This window comes from Eucyclogobius newberryi, unplaced genomic scaffold, assembly GCF_026437365.1.
Source record: "Eucyclogobius newberryi isolate DKJ021-1_F unplaced genomic scaffold, fEucNew1.0.hap1 SCAF_19, whole genome shotgun sequence".
NCBI classification, from domain to species: domain Eukaryota; kingdom Metazoa; phylum Chordata; class Actinopteri; order Gobiiformes; family Gobiidae; genus Eucyclogobius; species Eucyclogobius newberryi.
Genome location: NW_027315823.1, coordinates 18,878,066 through 18,903,727, shown reverse-complemented (window position 1 = coordinate 18,903,727; position 25,662 = coordinate 18,878,066). Strand labels below are relative to the sequence as shown.

The 25,662-nt window shown below is 40.4% G+C and overlaps 1 protein-coding gene across 2 annotated transcripts in view; it reads left to right on the top strand.

The window, feature by feature from the left end:
- iqsec1b (IQ motif and Sec7 domain ArfGEF 1b) overlaps positions 1-25,662 on the top strand; it is a 137,781-nt gene that overhangs the window by 23,064 nt on the left and 89,055 nt on the right. For both annotated transcript variants that reach the window (XM_072452030.1, XM_072452033.1), the window contains exon 2: positions 15,419-15,526. In XM_072452030.1, coding sequence (XP_072308131.1) covers positions 15,419-15,526 — 108 coding nt within the window. The remainder of the gene's footprint in view (positions 1-15,418; positions 15,527-25,662) is intronic.

Genomic DNA, 25,662 nt, shown 5'->3' with positions numbered 1-25,662 from the left:
ACCCTACACGCACAAGTGCGTGCACATCACGCATGCAAGTCACATATTTTAACGTTTTATCTTGATCTCCCCTTTGAGCCTCTCCCCCGCTCTCTACCTGCACCCTTACCTGACACACGGCACAATCAAGACCATTTATTTAATTTAATCCTAAAGAGGATCTCAGTCACGGTTACTTTTACATCACTATCATACGAGAAACAAAGAGAGAAAAAGAGAGAAGAGAGAGAAGGAGAGGGAAAGAGAGAGAATCTTTGTATGTTGTTTGGCCAAAAGCTGTTTAAAAGTAGTGTGTTGAGTCTGGTATTATGGACTATTAATCATTTTGTAAAAGTAATAGCTTTGTTATTTGATGTTATTTGATAGTGAAAACATGGTGGCTCAGAGCGTGAAAAGAGAGCAATAATGTTGCTGACGTTCAAAATGACCTTTTCCAATGTTGTTTGCACAGCTGTTGAATATGACATTTTGTGGTACTGGTGGTGGAGAGGAGTGTCTCATGTTCCTCTTCCTCCTCTACATTGACTAATACATCATTTACTATAGCTATAAACTAAAGAGTTAAACATATTATAAAATCACATGCAAAAAACAAGAATATATAATTTTTTTAATGTGAATTTTATGTGAATTGAATGTGATTTTAACCCTTTAGTTTAGTTTGTTTTCACCAAGCTGCTTGCCAATTGCCGTAGCCCTTTCCAGCCTTGTGGAGGTCTACACTTTTGTCCCTGGTGTCTTTTGACAGCTCTTTGGCCTTGCCTATGTTAGTAGTTGGAGTCTGAGTGTCTTTATGCAGCTAACGGGCACAAACAGGTACTACAATTTAGATTAATAAGTGTCTTTGAGAGCCACAATTCTTGCTGATTGACAGATGTTCAAATACTTATATGAGGCAATAACAAAACAAATCAATTATCTAAAAATCTTACAATGTGATTCTTGCTTTTTTAGATTCTGTCTCTCCAATACTTACTTTCCTCACTGTAAAATCAAATCCATTTTTAATCTTACTTTTACTGTTATTTGTTGTATTATTAATATTAATATGTCTACAATGACTTTGACTAAATCTTTTTCTATGATGAAACACTCCTGGATGAATGGGGGATTACACCGACTACTTTTAATGTTTGCAAAAGTAAAAACAAGTGTTCTGTTATCTCAATAAATAACAAAAGAGGACTATACATCTCCATTATTTCTATTTAATTTACACACATTTGGGAATTTGTATTTTGATATTAATTTGAGGATTTGTTTATATTGTTTTGTTCTTATTTTTCTGGGTAAATACACCATTTTATTTGATCCTGCTGAATAATATTGGTTCCTTGTTTAGACTTGTTTCAGTACATCGTATTTGATCAGCCCACAATATAGAGAGAGCGAGAGCAAGAGAGACGTAAAAAATAAAATAAAGACGTTGCTGAACACTGTCCTGCCGTGTTGGTCGAAGACAGCAGAAGACACATCTAAATCTTAATTGTAACCCGCCATACCCAGCCTTCAGAGACTGGTGAGATCAAGATTTAAGGGTTACATATCAAATAGAATGTAGGTATATTTGTATATCTGCCAGCCTAATATTTCACCATATACAGTAATGCTTATCAAAAAAAGTTAAACATTGCCACATGTTTCAATTTGACTTTCAAATGTATAGAGCAATTATTTAAAATCAACTTGTTTTGGCATGTTTTGTAGATACAGTTTTTCTTTATAATTACACATTCATATTTCATTTTCAGAATTGTAAGGTTCTATCTGCAAAATTGTATCTGCACTTCCCAAAATACCCTCTCTACAAATGGTCAGAACTTTAAACCTAAATATCTCAGAACTACCCTGAATGCAGATAGAACCTAATAATTCCAAGGGGACGTTATTTGTAGAATTTCATTGTTTTCATAGATGTTAAGTAAATTATGTCATTAAATTTGTTTGTGTCCAAAAGTCTATGTAACATGCTTAAGTTCCTTGGCATGGCAGTGTTGTGAAGACTGCATGATGTTACGGTCAAGTTATGAAAACCAATGAATCATATCAAGGACAGGAACAATCTGATTTTTTTCCCTCGGGACAGCTTGAAGGGCCAGGAACAACCGTGCAAAATTTGTTCTAATCATTTTGGTCTATATAGAAATAGAAAATTAAAATAAAGTACACTTTAAAATGATCTTTTACCTTTGGGGCCCAGTAGCAGATGGTTTTGGGCTCCGATAATTGACACTGCAGCCTGTTTATCACAGCTGTCACTGGAGAATCTATCCAACTGGGCTCACTCACGATTCTTTAAAATTGTATGAATGATTCAGTAATTGTTGATGGCAAAGTCAATTGATCTCTGACTGCATGATGACTGCCCACTCAGGTAGTTATCCAGTTCATATTTATTTTTATAATATTATCTGTGTAACAAACTTGCTTCTATGAGCTAGTACCAACCACCAACCACTGACAAAATCATTTAGTTAATTCTGCATTGGGTGTAAATCGTGCCAAAATTAAATGCTTGGTAGGAGATAAAGAATTTGCATTTGCATTTATATTTTATATTTTATTTTTATTTTATAATTTCACAGCAAAGGGATGACATTTTGGTCTTTCTCATGAATTTGCGTTTAATTTCACAAATGTAGGCAAAACGTACCCTTCCTTTATCCTTTGGTTTGGTGTTAATTACTGGAAGTTATAAGTCTAGCAAGGTCTGCCGAGCGATTTGATATCTGATATTGATATCTCACATTGTGACAGTGTCCGACAGCTCTGTTCATTTGCGTCCATTAGCTCGTGTGCTGCTCTCTGACCGGGTGCAAGGACAGATAATTCAGACGTTATTCAGCCATGGAGCGTCTGCCGTGCCATGGGGTCACTTAACTTCCTCACTCCGTCTCTGTTCGTGTTCATGTGACGAAAGGTGACAAAGATAAAACCAACACTGAGAAAGTTGTAGAGTATGAAACATTACGGTTGCATGTACTGCTCCTGTAATGAAGCTTCAGCCTCAAAAAAGAATGTCCCTGTTTTTTTTATCGAATCGGCTGAAGCCTTTCTGTGTGGAGTTTGCATGTTCTCTCTGTGCCTGCATAGGTTTTCCTCTGGTGTGAAATAAAATATTCATTGATACTAAAACTGGTATCAAAACTAGATACTCATTTAAACAAGTATTGATACTAAGAAAACCCATAAACAAGAACATTTGACATTTCCTGAACAGTTTTAGAATGATCTTGAGCTTCATCAGAACTAGTAAGTCTGCATGGTAAAACAAATAAAGTATTCTTATTTCTTGTGGAAAATGACAATTTATTGTCTAAAAAAAGTGTTTTAATTATTATTGTGGTATTAAGTTTGTTCAATCAAGTGTCAAGCCTTTTCCTTAGTATTGAAACACTACAAGCACCACTCACTTGGGCCAGGAAAAAATGGGTTTCAAAATCTGTGTAAGACTATCCTGGTTAAATAAAAGGATAAATACATGTTAAAACGCCATTACAATCATAAGTTGGCTTGGGATGCTATTAGGATAGTCACAAGAGTAGATATATGATAATTTGCTGCATTTCTAGCCTGCTCCATTTTCATCTCAGCACTACACTTCTGATGTTGTCTGCTGAGGAACACATTCTCCGAAGAGCAGTTAATGTCATTAGCTACTGATATCAGACCACTGATTTTAATCCCTGCCATATTTGCTGTTCTTTTAATGTGCTACATATTCTTCCTTTCTGTAAATTTTGATAATAAAACACAAAATTAGAAAATATGCCAAATGTTTCTTGCCCATCATCTCCAGTATGCTCACTACCACACAGAATGCTTGTTCACTATTCACTGTTGATTTTGCACCTGACAAAGGACAGGTTAGTCTGTCTTTGGCTTTGAAACTGACAGCTCTGATTTCTTTTGGGCTTGACACTTTTGTTTCACTCATCACATTGCCTGCTATTCCTCTAAAGCACAAGTGACAAAGTAGAAAAGGAGAAGTGCACCAGTGTCTTTGTTCTGGCAGGGGTACTATTATGTCATTAGTAGAGGATTTGATGTGCTCCACTGGCTCTGTCAGGGAAAAACATGCGTGGACTGAATGCCAGGGCCACCTTTAGGAAGTAGAATTCAATACACTATGGCTTATTCAAGAACCCCATTAAAAAAAAAAATCTCTGCTCCTCTTTTGTGACTCAGTGTGTTTTGTAACTGTACAAACTCACCACTAACGCTATGGTATATAGCTGTAATTTTACAGCAGTATAATGTTGATTTTAGATATAGATTTGCCGCTTAAACTGATTCCAGTGCTTAGCATGTTTTAACTGCAGAAATTTGTAAGCATGTATTTTAGCAAAGCTTGGCATTTTGTAATCTGAAAAGACTATCTGGATCTGAATCGGTTTTAAGTTTTAAGACTGAATTTGTGGAGAAATGTCTTTAAATGCCTTTTTTCCAGTATGTGTCACCACCAGCATTGAATAATGGGTCTTTTGAAACAGTGGCGGCTGGTGGTATATATTTTTGGGGGTGCAACAATTGTGGTAATTAAAATTGTGTTCATTCATACAGATTATTATAACATCATATTCACACAGAGCAGCAGCCCACAGGCTGTAACACCAGCAGGCTTTTAGATAGGATTTGAAAACACCCCGTCCAAATAATTTTGTCCGCAAAAAGTATTTTAAAAAATTGCGCTGTGGCGTGCAAGCCGAATATGGAAAGCCAAAATTATGATAACACTCCGCCACTTAGGAGCGGCGTATCGCACCGTATTTTCCGATGCTTTTACTAAGTAAAGCTGCGCTTTTAACGCCGTGCGCCATAAACGAGCGCATGGGTACCGTGCCTGCGCCGAGTGCGCCGTGCGTGCGGCCGTCCCTGCACTCGAAAATGCCTGTCCACATTGTAAAACACCCCGTCCAAAATACGGGAAGACGGGCGTCTATCTAAAAGCCTGAACACCAGTGTGATAACTGATGACAGACAGACAGTCTATGTTGAATGGATCAGAATCATTTGGCTGTCACCTGTCCTATGCATGCACCTTGGATTATACAATGCACAGGTTAAACGTAAAGTTTGCCATTATCCCTACAATCTAGTCCACCACTCACTACCAGCAACAACACCAGCACAACGCCAGCACAACACCAGCACAACGCCAGAACAACATCAGAACAACACCAGAACAACATCAGCACAACACCAGCACAACGCCAGAACAACACCAGCACAACGCCAGAACAACATCAGAACAACACCAGAACAACATCAGCACAACACCAGCACAACGCCAGAACAACATCAGAACAACATCAGCACAACACCAGAACAACATCAGAACAACATCAGCACAACACCAGCACAACACCAGAACAACATCAGCACAACACCAGCACAACGCCAGAACAACATCAGAACAACACCAGAACAACATCAGCAACAACACCAGCACAACGCCAGCACAACACCAGCACAACGCCAGAACAACATCAGAACAACACCAGAACAACATCAGAACAACGCCAGAACAACATCAGCACAACACCAGAACAACGCCAGAACAACGCCAGCACAACACCAGCACAACGCCAGAACAACATCAGAACAACGCCAGCACAACACCAGCACAACGCCAGAACAACATCAGAACAACACCAGAACAACATCAGAACAACGCCAGAACAACATCAGCACAACACCAGAACAACGCCAGAACAACGCCAGCACAACACCAGCACAACGCCAGAACAACATCAGAACAACACCAGAACAACACCAGCACAACACCAGAACAACGCCAGTACAATGCCAGTACAACACCAGCACAACACCTGCACAACATCAGAACAACGCCAGCACAATATCAGAACAACACCAGAACAACACCAGAACAACACCAGAACAACACCAGAACAACATCAGAACAACATCAGAACAACGCCAGAACAACATCAGAACAACATCAGAACAACACCAGCACAACACCAGCACAACACCAGCACAACATCAGAACAACGCCAGAACAACATCAGAACAACATCAGAACAACACCAGCACAACACCAGCACAACATCAGAACAACACCAGAACAACATCAGAACAACGCCAGAACAACATCAGAACAACACCAGCACAACACCAGTACAACACCAGCACAACACCAGCACAACATCAGAACAACACCAGAACAACATCAGAACAACGCCAGAACAACATCAGAACAACACCAGCACAACACCAGTACAACACCAGCACAACACCAGCACAACACCAGAACAACATCAGAACAACACCAGCACAACACCTGCACAACATCAGAACAACGTCAGAACAACATCAGAACAACATCAGAACAACACCAGCACAACACCAGCACAACACCAGAACAACATCAGAACAACGCCAGAACAACATCAGAACAACACCAGCACAACACCAGTACAACACCAGCACAACACCAGCACAACACCAGAACAACATCAGAACAACACCAGAACAACATCAGAACAACACCAGCACAACACCAGCACAACACCAGCACAACACCAGTACAACATCAGAACAACACCAGCACAACACTAGCACAACACTAGCACAACACCAGCACAACACTAGCACAACACTAGCACAACACCAGCACAACACCAGCACAACACCAGCACAACACCAGCTCAACATCAGCTCAACACCAGCACAACACCAGCACAACACCAGCACAACACCAGCACAACACCAGCACAACACCAGTACAACATCAGAACAACACCAGCACAACACCAGCACAACACTAGCACAACACCAGCACAACACCAGCACAACACCAGCACAACACCAGTACAACATCAGAACAACACCAGCACAACACCAGCACAACACTAGCACAACACCAGCACAACACTAGCACAACACCAGCACAACACTAGCACAACACCAGCACAACACCAGCACAACACTAGCACAACACCAGCACAACACCAGCACAACACCAGCACAACACCAGCTCAACACCAGCTCAACACCAGCGCAACACCAGCACAACACCAGCACAACACCAGCACAACACCAGTACAACATCAGAACAACACCAGCACAACACCAGCACAACACTAGCACAACACCAGCACAACACTAGCACAACACTAGCTCAACACCAGCACAACACCAGCTCAACACCAGCTCAACACCAGCTCAACACCAGCACAACACCAGTACAACACCAGCACAACACCAGTACAACACCAGCACAACATAGTCACTGCGCCATCCAAAAGTTTATCATCAAACAGTTTCAAGTCCAAGTCCTTTGAGATCTGTGAGCTCCAGTGTGAAAATCCATATTATTACATTTTCTCACCCTTTGTTGAAACCTTTTTTGATCTTAATGGTTAAAATTGTTGGATGTTTGCCGATTAAAATAAACTAGTTTTAGCAAAGAAACAGCGTTGTTCTGAACTTTTGATAGATCCATATTCTGGGCGGGGGGAAGTCATGTTACGCTGGACTTTGTGTGACTTTTGTGCTCACGCAGATAATGGCAGCACCAAAAGACTGTTCTTACAGGAGATTGAAAGGGAGCGGCTGGTGCGATTTTAGACAAAGTCAAGATCGCACCAAAAGGGGCGGGACTATGTGCCGGTAGCCAAACTCTGGCGCTGATTGGATTGGGATATTTCTTGTTTTTTAGTGTATTGCAAACTTCTACTGGACCACTATTTTCTTTTGTTGGTGGTGCGTCTGACCCATCGCCCTAATGACGAGCTGCCCCTGGTTTGCTTCAGGAAAACAATGGAAATAGCTCTGTACTTGACTTTGACTCGTGTAGCAAAAGTCCATATTTAATGAACATAAGTTGGTCATTTGTCCAGTCTGATTTTCTTCCTTACTTGCACCTTTATCTAATAGTCGACAGACGCTCCTGTCCGTCACTTCTCACTGAACGTTGAGGCTCCATCTGCTTGTGTGTCCAGCAGCTCTGACATAACAGCTCAACCTTCATCATTCTGGCATCTGTCATAACACATGACCCGCGACACATCTGCCCAAGGTTAGCCGGACATGGCTCCTTTTGACGTGTTTCCTGTAATAGTTCAAGGTGCACAAGTCAGTCTACACAGCTGCTGCAAAGTGACCAAAACAAAAAGAGTGCTACCTATACAAATGTAAATTTTAAGTTTATATGTGCTTGCTATTAAATGCCACATTTTCTTTTAATATCATGTTGACAATTGGTTGCAATTGTTGCCATTTTTGTTTTGGACTGGCAATATCATCTGCTTAAGCATGACACTTCTGCAGATAAACGACTGTGATCAGGGCTACACTAAACATTAACAAAAGCGGTGTAATGGAATGCTGATATGTGCTAATCATTTCATTAGAAGTGAATGATGAATCACTTTTCAAGGTCTTAAAAAAAGAAAGCAGAAAAACAGATTAATGTGGTGAGATTGCATTTTCACTCTGTGACTGACGATGCCTAAAAAAAGAGAGACAATTTCATCAGCTTTAGGAATAGGGAAATTATGGGATTGAGTTGTTTACAGATTGAAGCTGTTCCTTCTATATCGGATCAGAGAAAAACGCTAAAGAGCTTATACTTCACAGGAATCCAGAAGTAATGCTGCAACATTTAGGCAGAGGATTGACATAACTGTTCTTAGCTGAATTCAGGACACATTTAACATTTCAATTGCACTCTTAGCTCTTAGTGTTATCAGGGTTGTGCAACGTGCTATGCAGGTAATTAAGAAAGTGGTACATTAACACAGGATACGAACAGCTTATTGTGTAGAGCTTATGCAGGCAACATTACAGCGGTCTGAATTTGATCAGTGAGCGGTAAAAGTGGATTCAAGTTAATGGTAACATCGGAAATCTGAAAGAACTGCTACAATCTTATTACAAAAGTCTACAGCTCTGATAAATATTGACTTTGTATCAACTCAAGTGAACAGTAGAGAGCCAGATAAACAACATAAACACTGCAGTTACACTCATATTGATCACTGATACAGACACATTTAAACTGATGATCTTTCTCTCCTTGAATAAGATGTTTCTTAGGAAAATAATTGTTGTACGGCAGTTTAAGTGTCCTATATCTCCAAATGCCATTCGCAAACAAACTAACTGTGTATACAACCACCACATGATGCGGATTGGCTGACTGACAAACTGACTTTGTGCACCAAAATAAAAAAAAAACTGACTTTGTGCACCAAAATAAAATAAGTAAACAGGGTTCATGTATATCATTGTGTGTATATTGAACAATTGATTAAGCAATATCTGAACTTTCTTGGCATGTATTTTCACAACAAATTTTATAACCTGTATAATTTCACACAGTTAGGACAAGCATACTTCGCCTAAATCGATTTTCATGGGGTTTGTTGCATTAGATCACAAATCTTCTGTAGTTTATGATTCATTAAAAAATAGGTGGACAAATGATCTTACCTGTATATTTTCAGCATATCCATGAACACGGTCACAGCACTACTGCAGGACTGAATTGGCTGTGCGCCTCCAGCGGATTCAGTCATACCACGGTGTTTGTTATTATCATTAGCTTGTCATCAGGTCATTTAACGACAGCTATCGCATAATGGCCGTGGTAAATCTGGGCCTCGGGTAAAAGAGCTGACGGGGGAGTGCCGTAAAGCAGGTTGTTATTGTCACGTGACGTTTTTCAGCAGGAAAGCCCTACTCAGAGCAACAGAACATGTCTGAGGCCTTATAATCGCTCAAAGAAACACAAAAACAACTCGATACAACCCACATATTTAGGTGAAAAGTTATACAGTATTATTTTAAGTGCTAAGATACATGCGCTGCACCTAAAACATTACAGTGAAATGCGTTGTGGTGTACTTGTCTAAAGTCTGAATTGCTCCACACTTTCTGGAAGTGCAGAGAGCGCACTTCGGCGTTGCATTTTATGTGCTCAAGTGTGCAAGTGCGAGTATTTGGACAGGGCCTAATGCAATCTCATAAAGGGTGCATTCACATATATTTTTGATTTGTATGTCTGGCTGGTCTGGTTTGTTTGGTGAATGCGTAATCAGACTCTGATCCGGACCAAAGAAGAACTCTGGCCCGGTTGGAAAAGTTGATCTCGGTCCGATTAAATCGAACTCTTGCGGCATTCGTCTGAATTGTCAACACAAACAGGAGAATTGAACAAAACAGGAAGTAACCATGAAGTGAGCCCCAGCTGACCTTGTCCATGGGCATATTTAGTACATTGGGTCCATATTTCTCCTCTACATGCAGTACACGTGTCACACCTTTGTATTTAAGAAAACGTCCTTAAAAAAAATCAGGCATTCATTGTATTCCGATTATATTGCGTTCCAATGTTATCAAGTGAACTTTAAACAAATCCTTTTGAGGAGGTTTTGACATCTCTTATTGAAAATTCATCCACTCATTTCCATCTGAGCTCTGGTGCGGCCAAATGTTTTTATATGTGGAAACTGCATGCAGATCATTGTTGCTTTTGGTCTTTAGACAAGTTCAGTTACCATAGGGACGCACATTACCACTGAAATGCGAATACCCCAACCCTAGAAAATCCAGTATTTTCAAGCAATGGAATTGTTAACTTGATGTGATATAGTTTGGTCAAAGAGGTGTGTTACATATTACAGACCTGAGTAAACACAGTGAGCCGAGCTGAACAAAACCTTCTGAACTGTTTGGAACACTGTAATTAGCATATATAACTGCTGCACCTCCAGCCACGACTCCATAAAAATGCAAGCCTTGAAATTATGGGTCGGACATGGACAGTGACTGACGGAAAAATCTGCTTTGACCGACTCAAAAGTAAAGTCTCCGGACATACTGACGGACGCTAATTTTTCGCCGTAATATATTTTTAATTGTCATAAACAGCGCGGTGAACATACCCGATGCACAAACTCGGCGCGCTACACTTCAGTCGACGATGATTGTTGTAGTTGTACAATATCATGTATGATTGACAGCCAGCGGCTGACAGCCACCATGTGCTCCGCGGAAGGCAGCGTAGCGCATGTGCGCGCTGAGAAAATGGCCAAACACCACGCTGCTGCTGTCAAACACAAACAAAACCAGCGGCTGGATGGAATTCTCAAGACGATCACTGTCAAGAAATGGATTAATGATGATCTCGCTAAGTTTTGTGCCTGTGACTGGCTAGAGTATGATGAGTGCAAAGTCTGCCGTGAGTTCCGTAGAGATAGAATTCTTCCGTAATTTCAACCCAGCGTTCATTGACGGCAGCAAAAACCTACGCCTACCTAAAACTAATCAAAGTTATACCTGTGCATAGTAATATATATTGTTGAGTGACCAGTTTTGATTATTTTATTTTGTTAAGTTTCTGATGTTAAATGATAACAAGACATGTTATTAATAACTAATAAAAGTGTATTTTTCATTAATGATGTTAATCTGTTTTCCTTTCCTTGTGATTGATTCAGATTAGCCATGACAGGTACCAAATGATTGGTTCCTGTCATGTTGACAGGGACGTAAAAATAATTATTTAAAGGCTTGAAATGATCAAGTTTGCGGACAACACCACCCTCATCTGGCTCATCTCGGACGTGGATGAGTCTGTCTACAGGAGGGAGGTGGAGTGGTAACAACCTGGAGTTCAACGCCCAGAAGACAGTGGAGATGATTGTGGACATCAGCCCCCCCCAGCCCCCCCTCACTATGACAGACTCCCCCATCACCACCATAGACTCCTTCCGCTTCCTCTGCACCACCATCTCCCAGGACCTCAAGTTGGAGCCCACCATCAGCTCCCTCATCAAGAAGGCCCAGCAGAGGATGTACCTGCAGCAGCTGAGGAAAGCCAAGCTGCCAGCGCAGATGATGGTGCAGTTCTACACGGCCATCATTGAGTCCATCCTCACCTCCTCCATCATCGTGTGGTACTCTGGAGCCACAGCCAGGGACAAACAGAGACTACAGCGGATCGTGCGCTCTGCTGAAAAGGGGATCGGCTGCAGACTTCCATCTCTGCAGGACCTGTACGTCTCCAGGGCTCTGGGACGAGCAGGTCGGATCACAGCCGACCCTTCTCACCCTGGACATGGACTATTTGAGCCACTCCCCTCAGGCAGGAGGCCACTCCCCTCAGGCAGGAGGCCACTCCCCTCAGGCAGGAGGCAACTCCCCTCAGGCAGGAGGCAACTCCCCTCAGGCAGGAGGCAACTCCCCTCAGGCAGGAGGCTACGGTCCATCCAGACCAGAACCTCCCGCCACAAGAACAGTTTCTTTCCCTCTGCCGTTGGATTCATGAACACTGAACACCTGCCACTTTCAACCAATACATTTCACGCACTGTTTACTTTCTGCACTATTTCCAACCATCTGTAAATGTTTGTGTAAATATCGAGAGAAGTTTTTTTTTGTGTTTTTTACCTGATTTTAATAGTGAATTATTAATTTATGCATGCCATATTTGACTCTATAGACTTTGCTATTATCATTATTTAATTATTCATTGTTTTATGTTGCGCCTAACTTTGAGACAAGTTACTATGTTTGCAAACTGTGTTCAATGACAAAGCAATAAACCTTTTCTGATTCTGATTCTGATTCTAAATCAGCTTCAGAATGTTGTATTGTGAACACAAGTTTGTATTTATATATATATATATATCTTTAGATAAACTTCACCAACACTGAATGGTGTTTTTTTTTTACTATTAAATTGCATAAATGTTGGCACATCATTATAAGTTATATGCTAATAGTGCCAAATGACATTTTTTCAACAGCATACACAAAAAGTTAATCTTTCAATTTTTGGAATTTTGTAAAGCAGGGATCTTATGGAGGTGAAAATGTTAGATCAAAACATAACTACAATACATGCACTATATGAACCTTTACCGTAATTGTTTGAAATAGAAAATGTATTCCATCATCATCATCATCATCATCATCATCAACAACATCTTCACCACCAGTTTGAAGTAAACTCTGAAGCTACTTCCAGTTTGCTGACAGCACTATGTCAGCAGAGACTCTGCACTACACTGATAACAGACAGCTTTGTGGAAATCTCCATCAAACTCCATGGAAAAGAGATTATTATGGGAGCTGTGGGTCACGACAAGCATAACCCTTTGCACTCGGGTTTAACCAGAAAGAACTCTGCTGTTTACTATTGATAATAACCACAGCATTCTACTACAGTAACAATAGTCTATAAATGGGATATAAATTGGGTTATGACAAAAATGTGCATGCAAACAGTAATTATCATTATGTATTAGGGACTACAGTAACAATATTCTATAAATGGGATATAGATTGGGTTATGACAAAAAAGTCCATGCAAACAGTAATTATCATTATGTATTAGGGAGGCTGCAGGAAGAAACTCAAAGGCCAAAGACCATTTCTTTGCCAACAAGGCTTTTATTTAGTAAATTGCTTAGTCCATAATAATCTTACAATGGCTTTCATTATGCAGCCTAAGTATGTTTTCTATAAATTAATTAAAATACCCCAGCTCCAGGTCTACATGGGTGTAAAAGATTGCATTGTGTGTTTTCACCCTCATTTCAGGCGTGTTAAATAATGACACTTAATGGAAGAGTATCATCTTTGCACATCTTTGAAACTCTGACGCACCCTCAGTCAGTTTGGTCTAGACCCGGGCCTGCCCAGCCCATAGTCTTGATTGAGTCAATGAGGTAAGTTAACAAGACTTGCTTGTCTTAATTCTACAGTCAGAAAAAGTCAAAATGGTCATCCATTGAAGCCTGGATTCAGTAATGGTGTCTCTTTTTCGTTTCCAAACAATACCCACAATATTTTTCTCATCAAATCACCACAGAATTAACAAAGTAAAAAAATAATTCAACATTTATGCTGTACATAAACATTAATGCTGTACATAAATCTTGATTTACTTTATTTGTGAGGTTGCCACAAAGGAGAAGCTTATGGCAGAAATGACAAATGTCCCTAAACACCTGTATCTAAACTGAATTGATGTTCTGAGCACGGGACAGACTGAGGCCCAGTGCATCTACTATTTTTATGAATCATTCTTGTATTGTTATGGCTTGTTTTATAGTGGGATTTAAAGCCCTCTTAACCTGAATCCACCTCAAAGCGTTATGAACGCATAAAGAAGGGCCTGCAGGGGCAGTGTGGTGACAGGTATATATATATATATATATATATATATATATATATATATATATATATATATATATATCTTAAAGTGAGACTATTTGATTTTCCAGACAAATGATAAATAAGAACAGCATGGTTTTGTGACAGTCAGATAGAAATTAGAATACAAAATTGCCTTGAAATATTTATTTATAGCACCTTTATATTACCAGGCAACGCAGTGAAAAGAAATTGTTATTTACACGGTTGAACTAATGTCTTCTATCTCTGTGTCAAATACAACGTGTTTCAAGCCACTGAAACTGAATCACTTAGTGTAGAGTATTCAAGAATTAAGGGGATAAAGTCACCACACAATAGACAGTTTATTATGGAAACAGAGTTATGTGGTTGACTTAAGCCTGTGCTTATGAGCGAATGATATCAAGAGCAGGTCAAAGTGTTCATAACATATTCCACACCAGCTGGCATCAGGAAGTCCAGAAAAAGCATCAGTGACAAAGAACTTCTTCTATTACAAAGCCCAATGCTATGACAAGAATCCGGGGGCAGATGTGTGAGGGCTATGTTTAGATGTTTGTAGTAGGATAACCTTGACTTTATCCTGTTAACGACAACCCTTTTATCCAGAGAAAATTGGACAATGATGGGTTCATCGCTCATACCAAATGATTACATGACACATTGGTGGGTGGAGGCAGTATTAGTTGCTGTGATATTGGATGTGTTACTTAGATACACTTAAAGTTCATCACAGTTCAGAGTTATGTCAGTGTTTTCCCACTGTGCTCTTTGGCAAGACACAACTATTATGCTGTTGCATATGTAATTGTCTAACTAATATGTGTAGAAGCTGTAACAGTTGATTCTTCATAGATAATTGCCAATAAATTCACTGTGCTCCACCTCACAGACTAATCTTAGAAATCTACCTGAGCTTTCTGCAATGTATTTCTCTCAGATACAGGGATTAGTTAAAGGAGCATTCTGAAAGTCATTGAAAGTGCATCCTCTTATCTCATATCAGTTGTCTGTTGGCTTCGGTGTATTCTCACATTTCACTGAACCTGGTACGTCCTGATCTTCTATGGGTCATATGCAGTGTCCCTGTAATGCTGCTGATCCAACCTTTTGTGGGCATATTCATTGATTCAACTTCCTGTTTATAGGTGAAATTACTTGTGTGTGTTGTGAGGGAATTTAGGTCCATCTTTATTCCTCAAGTAGTAGTTTATGCTTAATTTCTCCACTTTTCTTTTCATTGCAGGCACCATTCCTCACTGCCCATAGAACTCTCAGAGATACCGTTGAAGCTCATGGCCCCTCCGTACAGAAGAGATTACCCCTGTCGCAAATGGAAGTCTGCGTCTTTTGGGTATGTTCTAAAATGTTTTGCAATAGCTATTCACAACCAAACAGTCAGTGAGTGTGAAAATATGATGTATAGAGCTGTATTGTGTGCATTCTCTGCATTATCGGTATTGCTGGATTTGTAAATTAACTCTGACTGACACTGACACTTATGCAATCACAATCAATTTAATCGTTTCAAACACACTGTTCATTTTCTATTAAAAATCAGTGTTACAATTATTTTCACAGAAACATCACAATTTTACGATTATTAACACTTTGTTTCATTCCTCGTGTCTAATACCGGTACATTCTTCATATTTGGGACCAGCTTTATGAAAATAAGCTTTTGAATGTGAAATACAGGTCTTTTTTGGGAAATATTCTAAATAATAGACTAATCTAGTGGGTTGCACATGATTATACCCATGACCTTTGACCTGTCTGTTTCCCACAAATCATCCTGTACTGCTTTGTATTTGTTTCCGAACACATTCGCTTCCCACTGTGCTCAACCTGTTAAGATTCCAGTCTGCGCCTTTGAAACGCTCTCACATCCAAAATGAAGCCCTATTACCAGCACAAACAGAGGGGTAGCACAGCGGGGGGGGGCATGCTGATGTCGGGGAGGACGTGGCAGAGCATCCATCCAGTGCTGTTGTCATCAGGCAATACGGGTTTCTCAGAAAGGGAGGTTGACTAAATACTTTACACAGTATCTGATTGACTAGTTAAAAGTCTGCTGGTTTGCTTGAATCCAGATACCAACCTTCAAGTTAAGCTGTAATGTTTTTTTTCCGTACTGACTATACTGCTTTTAGGATAATGAACTCTCTTGGGCAATGTGTGTCTAAGCTGGTTTGTATTGTCGCCTATTTTCCAATTTGGGCCCATTACATCCCTTTGATGTCACTTATAAGAGTTGTCAAGTTGGTGATCACAGTTAATGTCCCAGAAAATGTCCTTCTAACGGTGTGAGAACCTTGTCGTCCAAGTCTGTCTCTGTGGACTCTTCTCCTCTGAGTTCATTACCGCGCTCTGCAAATGAGCCCAGATGGGGACAAGATGAAAACCTTGCGAGCGCTGAGCAGTGGGACAGAAGCTTCAAACGCTGCTCTGCATTTTAAAAGGCTTTTTATTCTACACTCTCTGTCTGCTCTATTCAGTGCTGAAGCAATGTTGGGAACCAGGAACAATGTGACTGTACGTAGAGTTGCCTATCAATGTGTTAAGATAAGCATTAGGTTTAAATCATTTGGAACTTCCCATCGGTTTCTGTTGTACATGGGACTTGTGCCTTAAATTGGCCGGTGTCACATTGATCCAGTGGAAGCCCTTAAAACTATACTATTTTGATGTTCACACATGATAGGAAAAAATGCTCCCTGTTCAGGGTGTACCCCGCCTAAGGCCCTAAGTCACTGGGATAGGCTCCAGTCACCAGCGACCCCTAATCAGTAGAAGATAAATTAATACAAAGTTTGTAAAATGAAAGTTGAAAATTACTGGAAGTAGATCTGGTTTCTGAAAACAGACTCCCTCTATCTATTTAATCCCAAACGCAGAGACAATGTATATGCAATGGACAGAATATACTGACAAACAAACAATAATTTAATTTAAAAAATGTTTCATCAAGTACCAGTCATAACTATTGTGTCATTGATATGGACTTTGGCCCTTGTTTACTCTATACTGTTATAGAATGTCACATCTGATGCTCATGTCCAACCAGGAAGTAAATAATAAATATATATTAAATATAATGTTCACTACGTTTTTGTAAAATGTGTCGTCGAACTTGTCATATGCAGTTTGAATGCAGTACGTATATTGAGTGGATTTGTACTTTACTTGCTTTGTAGTGAGCATTCAGGAGATGCCCAGGAGTACTTAGCTGGAGCTGCGCTGTGAAGAGTCCACCTCTCTTGACCTCAATATTTGGCGCCCTGTGTGAGTCGGACTACAGCTGCTGAAATGATTGCAGCCTCTTGTAGGTGCCAGTGCCGCCAGGTTAAGGTGGGGGTGCGTCACCTTATTCCTTGTTTGTGCACTGTGTAGAATTCCAACCAAAAGTGCACAAAGGAGACACCTGGTTTATATTTCACTGCACTGTTTCTGTGACTTCCTTCACACCTGCTCCAATGCCAGGGCCCGGAATAACGCTGTTGTTTGTGCTATGAAGTGAGGAAAGTAGAAATATTGATGTGTCATTGTAATGAAAACAGACCATTTATTTTAGCAGTGTGAGCTTGTTACCTCATAAAACCCCTGACAAACGACTATCCTCTGAGACTCTGAGATGTTACATGCTTTCTGCATTACTTAACTGAGCGGGCACATGTGCTGCTTTTATTTATTTAAAGAGAAACATCTATTTTGACTTAAACCACAAAATTAAATGTGTTTTCATTTCTCTGTTTGATCAAATTTAAGTGTTTTCCAGCTTTCCATGATGGCGACACATTAAAAGTATTACTACTAAACATATACTACATATACTCCCACTGGTCCACAGAAAAATATAAGACATGTTATAAATTAAATGCCTAATGGTTTAAAGTTAAGATATAAGAAGTGAAAGGAAGAATGTATTAAGTTACACAAAAAGTATAAAACTGTACTCTGAATATTTATAGAGAATACTGCTTTCACATTGAGTTGCATTATATTAAAGTGTAAAATCGAGACAGGAGGATTAAAACCTCATGGATTTACACATCACTGGTCAGAGGAGTCTATACATAATCCCCCATTTGTCCAAGAGAGTCCATAATCCATGGTTTGAGAAAAGTAAAAACACACATACGCACACTGGTACAGCTGTGTTTTCATTAGGCTCTTCCTTACTAATGCCATGTATATCTCCAACCCTAAATTATGTGACAAAGTTCTGCAATGTATATACTTGCAGTGCTTGATACAGTAACTCAAAAAACAAGCCTCATTCACACATAATTCCCAGTAAATTGCCATGTGTTGATTACCAGAGCATCATTGTCAGTTCTGTTCACACACCTGGCATTTGATCACCATAGCAATGTGCTGCATCATTTAAATTCAATGAAAATGGAACATAAATGCAAAGCGTAACCTGGGAAACCAAGTTCATAACCAAAGAAACGAGCAGTGATACTGACAATCTTCTGGCTTTATTCCCACATACACCTTCCCTGCATTAGTCCTGGGAATTCACCAGAGAAATAGCCGGATCAGATGTGTGACTAAATTATGTAAGTTCAGTAAATATTTCTACTACCAACACTGGCTATGGTATTATGGTCAAGGTTGGGGAAGCAGTAATTATGTTCAGGAGCTGTACACACTCCACAACATGCAAGGTCCTATTCTGATTATTCCAATTATTTTCCCCTAAATGCTGTTAGTAACACAGCCTTCTACATCATAGCAAAATCTGTTGTTGTGTTAAATATTGCAGTAGAATTGTAGGAAAAACCCCGTTCCTATTTGCTCCTGCTTCCTAACAGTCATAAACCCTAGAGGAAGTAAGACGAAAAGGCGTAGCCGTCACAGGGAACTAAACACACATGAGCTAATTAGCATTTAGTGCTGTTAAAGACATGTTAATGGACGGATCCCTCTGTATGGTTTCCAAACAAATCTGCACAAGCTGATTAAGAGAAGAGTATTCAGAGAAGTGTATAAATATTCCCGCTGTTGCAATGACATCTATGCTGGTATGGTGGTTCTTTTTAAATTATGAATGCTCCGTATGCTGCGTCACAATCCCTGACAATCGCACAGATGCAAAAGTACAGCTCCTCGCGGCTCAGTAGAAAATTGAACTGAATTTTAATTACAAACGAGACAATAACCAATAACGGAGACAGTGGCTTCACAATGGCCCAGGCATGCTTTTTATGAATGAGCTCAGTGGAGAAGCACAGCAGCCTAGTAATGGCATGTTACTTAAATCCTGTTGGTACGGCAAAAATAGACACATCGCTCAATCAGGGCCTATCATTTGTCAACCAATGCTGTTTTAGAGTTTATGATGATGAAGTTGCAGCAATTCTACAAGATTACACGTATCAATGGCAGAAGAGCATGTTTGTGTGCTTGTTTATTGTCCAAAATTATTGCAGGTTTTGTTTGACTTGATTATCCAGGTACAGACACAGGTAGTTTTATTATTTTGGGAGCGCAGTAAGTGCACTAATAGATTTGTTTGTATCTCAATTATAGCGCTGTGTTCCATTAAATCCCTGTGCACTTGTGTCCATGAGCCACAACTCTGAGCCCACAGCTTCTTTTGGAGTTTAAAGTAGTCCAGGAACAGAACAATATGTTTTCACTGTAAAGGTAACAGTGCTGTTCCTGTTCTCTGAGCCTCAGAATAAGTGGTTAATTAACTTTCCATCAATTATGGAAGGGGTTGAGCAAAGGGAAGCCAGGGCAGTCACAGACCTGTAAAGATATGTGACCATATGGTCTCGGAAACAGGGTCAGATCCATTTTGGGTTCTGTTTATTGTCCTTTAAGTCTATAAAGGGTGTGATATTGATATAATTGTGGCCTTATTGTGGCTCACTTTTGGACCCTATAGCCTAGTCTTTAGATGGGTGATCCGTGACCAAAAAGTGAAATACCCATACATTGTGTGATCATTTATTTAAAGCAAAACCAATTATTTCAATTAAAAATATATATATACTTCAAATAATTAATAAGAGAAATGAAAACTAAAGTTCAAGACACCTGTAGATGTAATGGCTTACAAACTAGACTTGTTTATGTGTTCACTGTGATTCAACTCATCTTTCCTACATACTGTAGCAGGAGCCGTCTTTTAGAGCCCATATGTTACTTTTGTTGAAATCCTTTTCCCATCCACCTCTTAATGGCACTTCATAATACTCTATCAGTATGGCAGTATGGCACAAATGTATGATGTAAACTGCTACACAAATACACATTGATTGATTGCTTACCCCACTCTTTCTCTGTCACACGGAGCTGACACCAGCTGCAGTACAGTCACATCGCACATAAATACGCATAAATCTACATAATGGGACGCTTACTTCTCTCCCACTCCATAGTTTCTCTTCTGACAGATCATCTCACTGAATAAAACTTTCTTCTTCTTTTTGGATCAGAACCCCGCTGAACTCTTTCCCCAAGAGTTCCTCCCAAAACCACAGCCCATGCTCTGTGTTTCTGAAATCCAACATTATACATGATATTATCTACAGTGATCCAAAGCATTTTGTTCTCTTTGTTCGCTTTACTTTGCTCCAATGTGGCATGAGCACACTTTTTATTGTCATGCTTTTCTCATTAACAGCACACTAAAAACCTGTACAATAGACTCCTCCCCTTGTGGGCCGGGATGCTAAATCTCAGTGGGACTTTGGATATTTTATTTATTTATCTGTTCGTTTGTTGCCGAATGCATTTTACTATTATATATATTTAATCAAACAACTTAATAACAACTGATTTGTATATTGGGCTCATGGTAAACAGCTATAAATGTGGAGAGTCTAGAGTCTTTCTTTTGTATCACTAACAGGAGCAGAGGGCAATCGATAGCTGAGCGAGCAGGGGGAGAGATGCTTTCCCAGTACCTCTCTGGAGTTCTCCGCGTTGAAACAAACTCTTCTATTGGTCGTTGAATCTAGACTCCGCAGAAAAATGTGACAGAGCTTCTATGAGGTGATTTGTTGCTTTAAGCGTGGCCATCTGACAGGAACACAACAAAATCCTCACAGGGTTCTCAACTATTAATTTGCCAAAGACGTTTATCTGCATGTTTAAAAATGATGTGCACATGTTCTCCCCAGTGTCTTTGTGCTGTCTTCAATGTATCTTGATTTCCCCTCAAAACATGCAGGCCAGATGGTTCCATAGTGTCACAGTAGCTCCTCTTACAGCTTCTATAATGACTTGAATTCAAGCACTTTCCACAGTACCTCAACATTTTTATGCATCATCATAATTAGGGCAAACAAAAATGTACTTAAGTAAACTGCTGTGTTTGTGATGGATGATGGCAATGGTTCTTTTGGCCGAAGGAGCAATGGGAGACAATCCAGGCCGGTTCATTTCTCTGGCTGTCTGGACCTGGCTGTAATTTGAGATTAGAGTGCATCTGTGTGGGCAGAAGTGAAATGTAATCCTGGCCCGTTTGCTCACTTACTCTCCTTCAGCACTTCGAGTTTGGAACGAAGAGCAGCATATTGGATTCTTCTGCAGGCAGCCATGTCAGTGAGGGCAGAGGGCCGCTTTCATTTGGGCTTTCTGATAACATTGAAACTCATTCTACTCATGAAGCTCAGGATGGGAACAAGCCCCAGATCCTTTCCTCAATCTGCAGCCACTCTAAAATTCTAAGAGTCGTTGGGGGAACAATACATACAGTTTGAATGAAATGTTATTCTCACAATTAAAAAAAAAAGGCGAGAAAATCAAAATGAATGAAATGACGGATTCAATTACCGGTATTTTTTTGGTCTGATCCTTAACTCTAGTGCACACCTGCTTAAGAGTTGGCAGGTGCTGAGGCAATGGCGATGGTGTCAATACATAATATTCATTAGGTTTTGACATGTGGTGTCTGAGCATCAACAAACCATTAGCATGTTAATTTGGACTCATTAGTGTAATTATTGTAAACAAGAAAGGCTATTGCCTACCAGACAGATTGGATATCACTGGGGCAAAGCTGCTTTACAACTAATCCCTCTTCTCACAAGAGTGGCCTCTAGAGAAAGCCTGTTGTCCTGTTCATTCTGGTGGCTGACAGAATAAAACATATACAAGTACCAAGCTGCAAGTGTTATGAGAAACTAGCAAATCAATACTCTGGTGAAGGACATCATGTGTTCCTCTGGCAGGTTTGTGATTAAGTGCCCACTGTCACGGCTTTATGAGCTCCAGCGTCATACAATTTGTCTGACAATGGACTTTTTACTTTATTTGTATTTATTTATCTTTTATTTCTTTTATTTTACATTCTGCACCATTTCCATTTCCAAAATACATAGCAGTGTTCTTGCTGGGCTGAGGTGTCATGGAATTAGACATACACCAATGCTATTCCTTAACACACAGAGAACACAATTCAACTTAGAATAGGAAACGACACAGAAATAGTAGACTTTTGTGTGGCAAGCATGGGAGAAAACGCCGGGCTGGGTCAACCAGGCTGTTGTAAGCAGCCTGGCGACCCTCCTGCGTCTCACAACGTTTTTTCTCATGCAGGTTGGTTTTATTAGATATTATGGAATAGGCGGGTCACATTTCTCATTGGTCAGCTTCACATCAAGGCACTTGTCTTTTACAACAGCTGGTATTTTTCCTAGAGATAAAGCCTTGGGTGAACATTACCCAAACTCCCCTGGGCTGTTGCACCCCCCCTAGGGTAACATTCTTTGCTCCATCTTTACGACACCTTCACAAACAAATGCAGTCACACATGCTGTTTTTCTCTTAGACTAATGATGCAGATAATATATCACTATTATGCAGATAAAATACATCACAGAAATATAATCATATATTCACATTTTATCACATGAGGTTGAAGCAGGGCCGGCCCAGCCTATAAACGAACTAAGCAGCCGCGTAGGGCCCCGAGGCGTTAATAGGGCCGCCAATCTGGCAACCCGTCTTATGCGAAGTGCAAGCGCAGCGTGCGCCACTAGTGTAGTAGCACTGCTGGTGTGGCAGCGCACACAGACAGCGCGGCAGCGCACACAGCGGTAACATAACGCACAAACCGCATTTATTTGTAATGACAATCTGGCAACCAAGACACCAAACTTTGGCAACTTCATTGTGCGCGAGCAGAACGAGAGCAAAACATAAACACAACAGAACGTGGTCATCATGTCCAGAAGAATATATCTCCTGGTGCCGAAAAACGAAAGAAGAAACTTCTTGAGGATGTAAAGAAACTGCAAACACTCTCCAGGTATTGAACTTATCTTACAAAGAGACGGTTAATGCTGCTGTTTGAAACAACACGATTCTGTCACGTTAGTTCGCTCAGGCTGGAGGCGACGAGAGCTCTGCCCCGCGCATAATAATATGTCTGAATGAAAGATATTAAACTTAACATTTACACCAGCCCCGTAGTGTTAGCTGCAGGTGAGGCCGGTGAGGGGCCTCTATGCCCCGAGTCACTAAGAGGCGGAGATCCGGAACGGACGAGCGCCGTCTCGTCCAGAACCTCTGACGTGAAATTTTGGAGTGAACAGTGTGCGGCCCCTGTCCCGGGCCCCTGTCCCAGGCCCCTGTCCCGGGCCCCTGTGCAGCCTCAGTTAGAGATGAGCGGGTTTGAGTTTGCGTCCCCTCTCTCTCACATCACCATGTGTGAGATCAATCGTGACTCGTGATGTCTGTTTTACTTTGACTTCTTAAAGTGCAATAAGAGGAACGTAAAGGTTTTTGCGTGTAAGGTCCATCAGCCAATCACATTGCAGCATTGTTTCACGCAGAGGAGTCCAGTGTGTGATGTTCTGATCAGAACAAACATTTATATTGTAATTAACTTTTAATAGAGCAATAAAACATTTCAATTTATTTAAAAAGTATCATCAGACTATTTGTTATAAATTATAATAAATTGATAGTGAAATATAACCAGACATATTATGATTACGTCTGATATAGAATAATACTATATATTTTTATACAAAAGTGGCAAAGTTGCAGAAACGCAGTCTCTTCACTATAGCTAGGTTTGGACCTTCACTTCTCGTTCTGTTCATTCTCTGGGAATAACATGTTTGCACTGTCTAGTTTTATCAGTGTTAATTGTTAAAGGCGGTATGGACGATTTTTCGGCGATTTGAGAACGCAGGCGGAAGTGCGCATGCGCACTCCCCCGTGCGGACCGATACAACACACATGTGCATTTGTTTATTAGCGCAACGGAGCGCATCGCATCGCTCGTCTCCCGTAGATTTCTGTCCACTTCTGCGTCAGCTCGAACTGTCTTTCTCCGTCTTCATTTTGCCCCGGACACTGAGGGAACTATATTATGATAGATCCATGCGCTTAGGCTCACGGAAACGTGGGGACGAGCCTGACGCGGCTGCAGGTGAGCGGTAGGTGCGTTTTATGATTGATACGTGGCAGGACAAATGATTTATCCATGCCACAAGGAAATATGATAAAAAATGTGCTGAAAAAAAATCGTCCATACCACCTTTAATCAAGCAATGCTTATCCCATTTGTTTAATTTAATATAACTTGTTTTGTCACTTTGGCAAGAAGGAACAGTTGGGAGCTGTAAAAGATAAATTAGTAAGGTTTACTATTACTTTTACATTTTCAGTTAAAATGAATCAATTTGAAAATAATTATTTTTCATAGCCAATATTGTATTGAGTAACTAAGTACACTATTGTATTAATAACTGGGTTTAATAATTTTCTCCTGGCACAGTTTCATCACATCATCATTTTATAGCATTACAACCTCGACATTTGACTCTTGCTTTAGCCGGCTGGATCACATTAAAATGCACCAGAAGTCCCAAAAAAGGTCTGAAAATTTCTGGGGGAGAGCCCCCAGACCCCCCCTGTTCATTAATTTAAACTGCTAATGTGGCTGTAGACCCTTAACGCCCACAAATACGCCCAAAAACATATCTGGGACGTGTGTTATTTGTACAGGGAGTAGAGGTGATGTCAGCGGAATACCAAGTTGCATTGTGGGATTTAAGTTATCAATATTTGAGCTTGTGAGGTGTTGAGAATAAACTAACTGGCAAACGGATGCCCTGGAGTTTTGGTGCGCTTTGTTAGCGTTGAAGAAAGTTCCCATATGTGAATTGTTCACTGACAATGGCAATAAAACTGATTCTGATGACGTGGTGATGGGCCCCCAAAAATGTTTTCGCTTAGGGCCCCCACTTGGGCCGGCCCTGGGTTGAAGGATGGCGGTGGGACAAAAAGTACTTACAAAAATGTCGCTCGCACCTACGGCGCTCACACGGTGATCTTAATATCCTATTAAGATCATCTTAATATCCCATTAAGATTAATCTTTTCATACCTGAATATTACCTGTAGGAGCTTGGTCAATTGAATTGCTCTGCTCCACGGAGGAGGAAAGGTGGTGACGCCACAAAATGCTCCACCGCTGATAGACAACGCTCCTTACCTTTTACGCACAGACTTGCA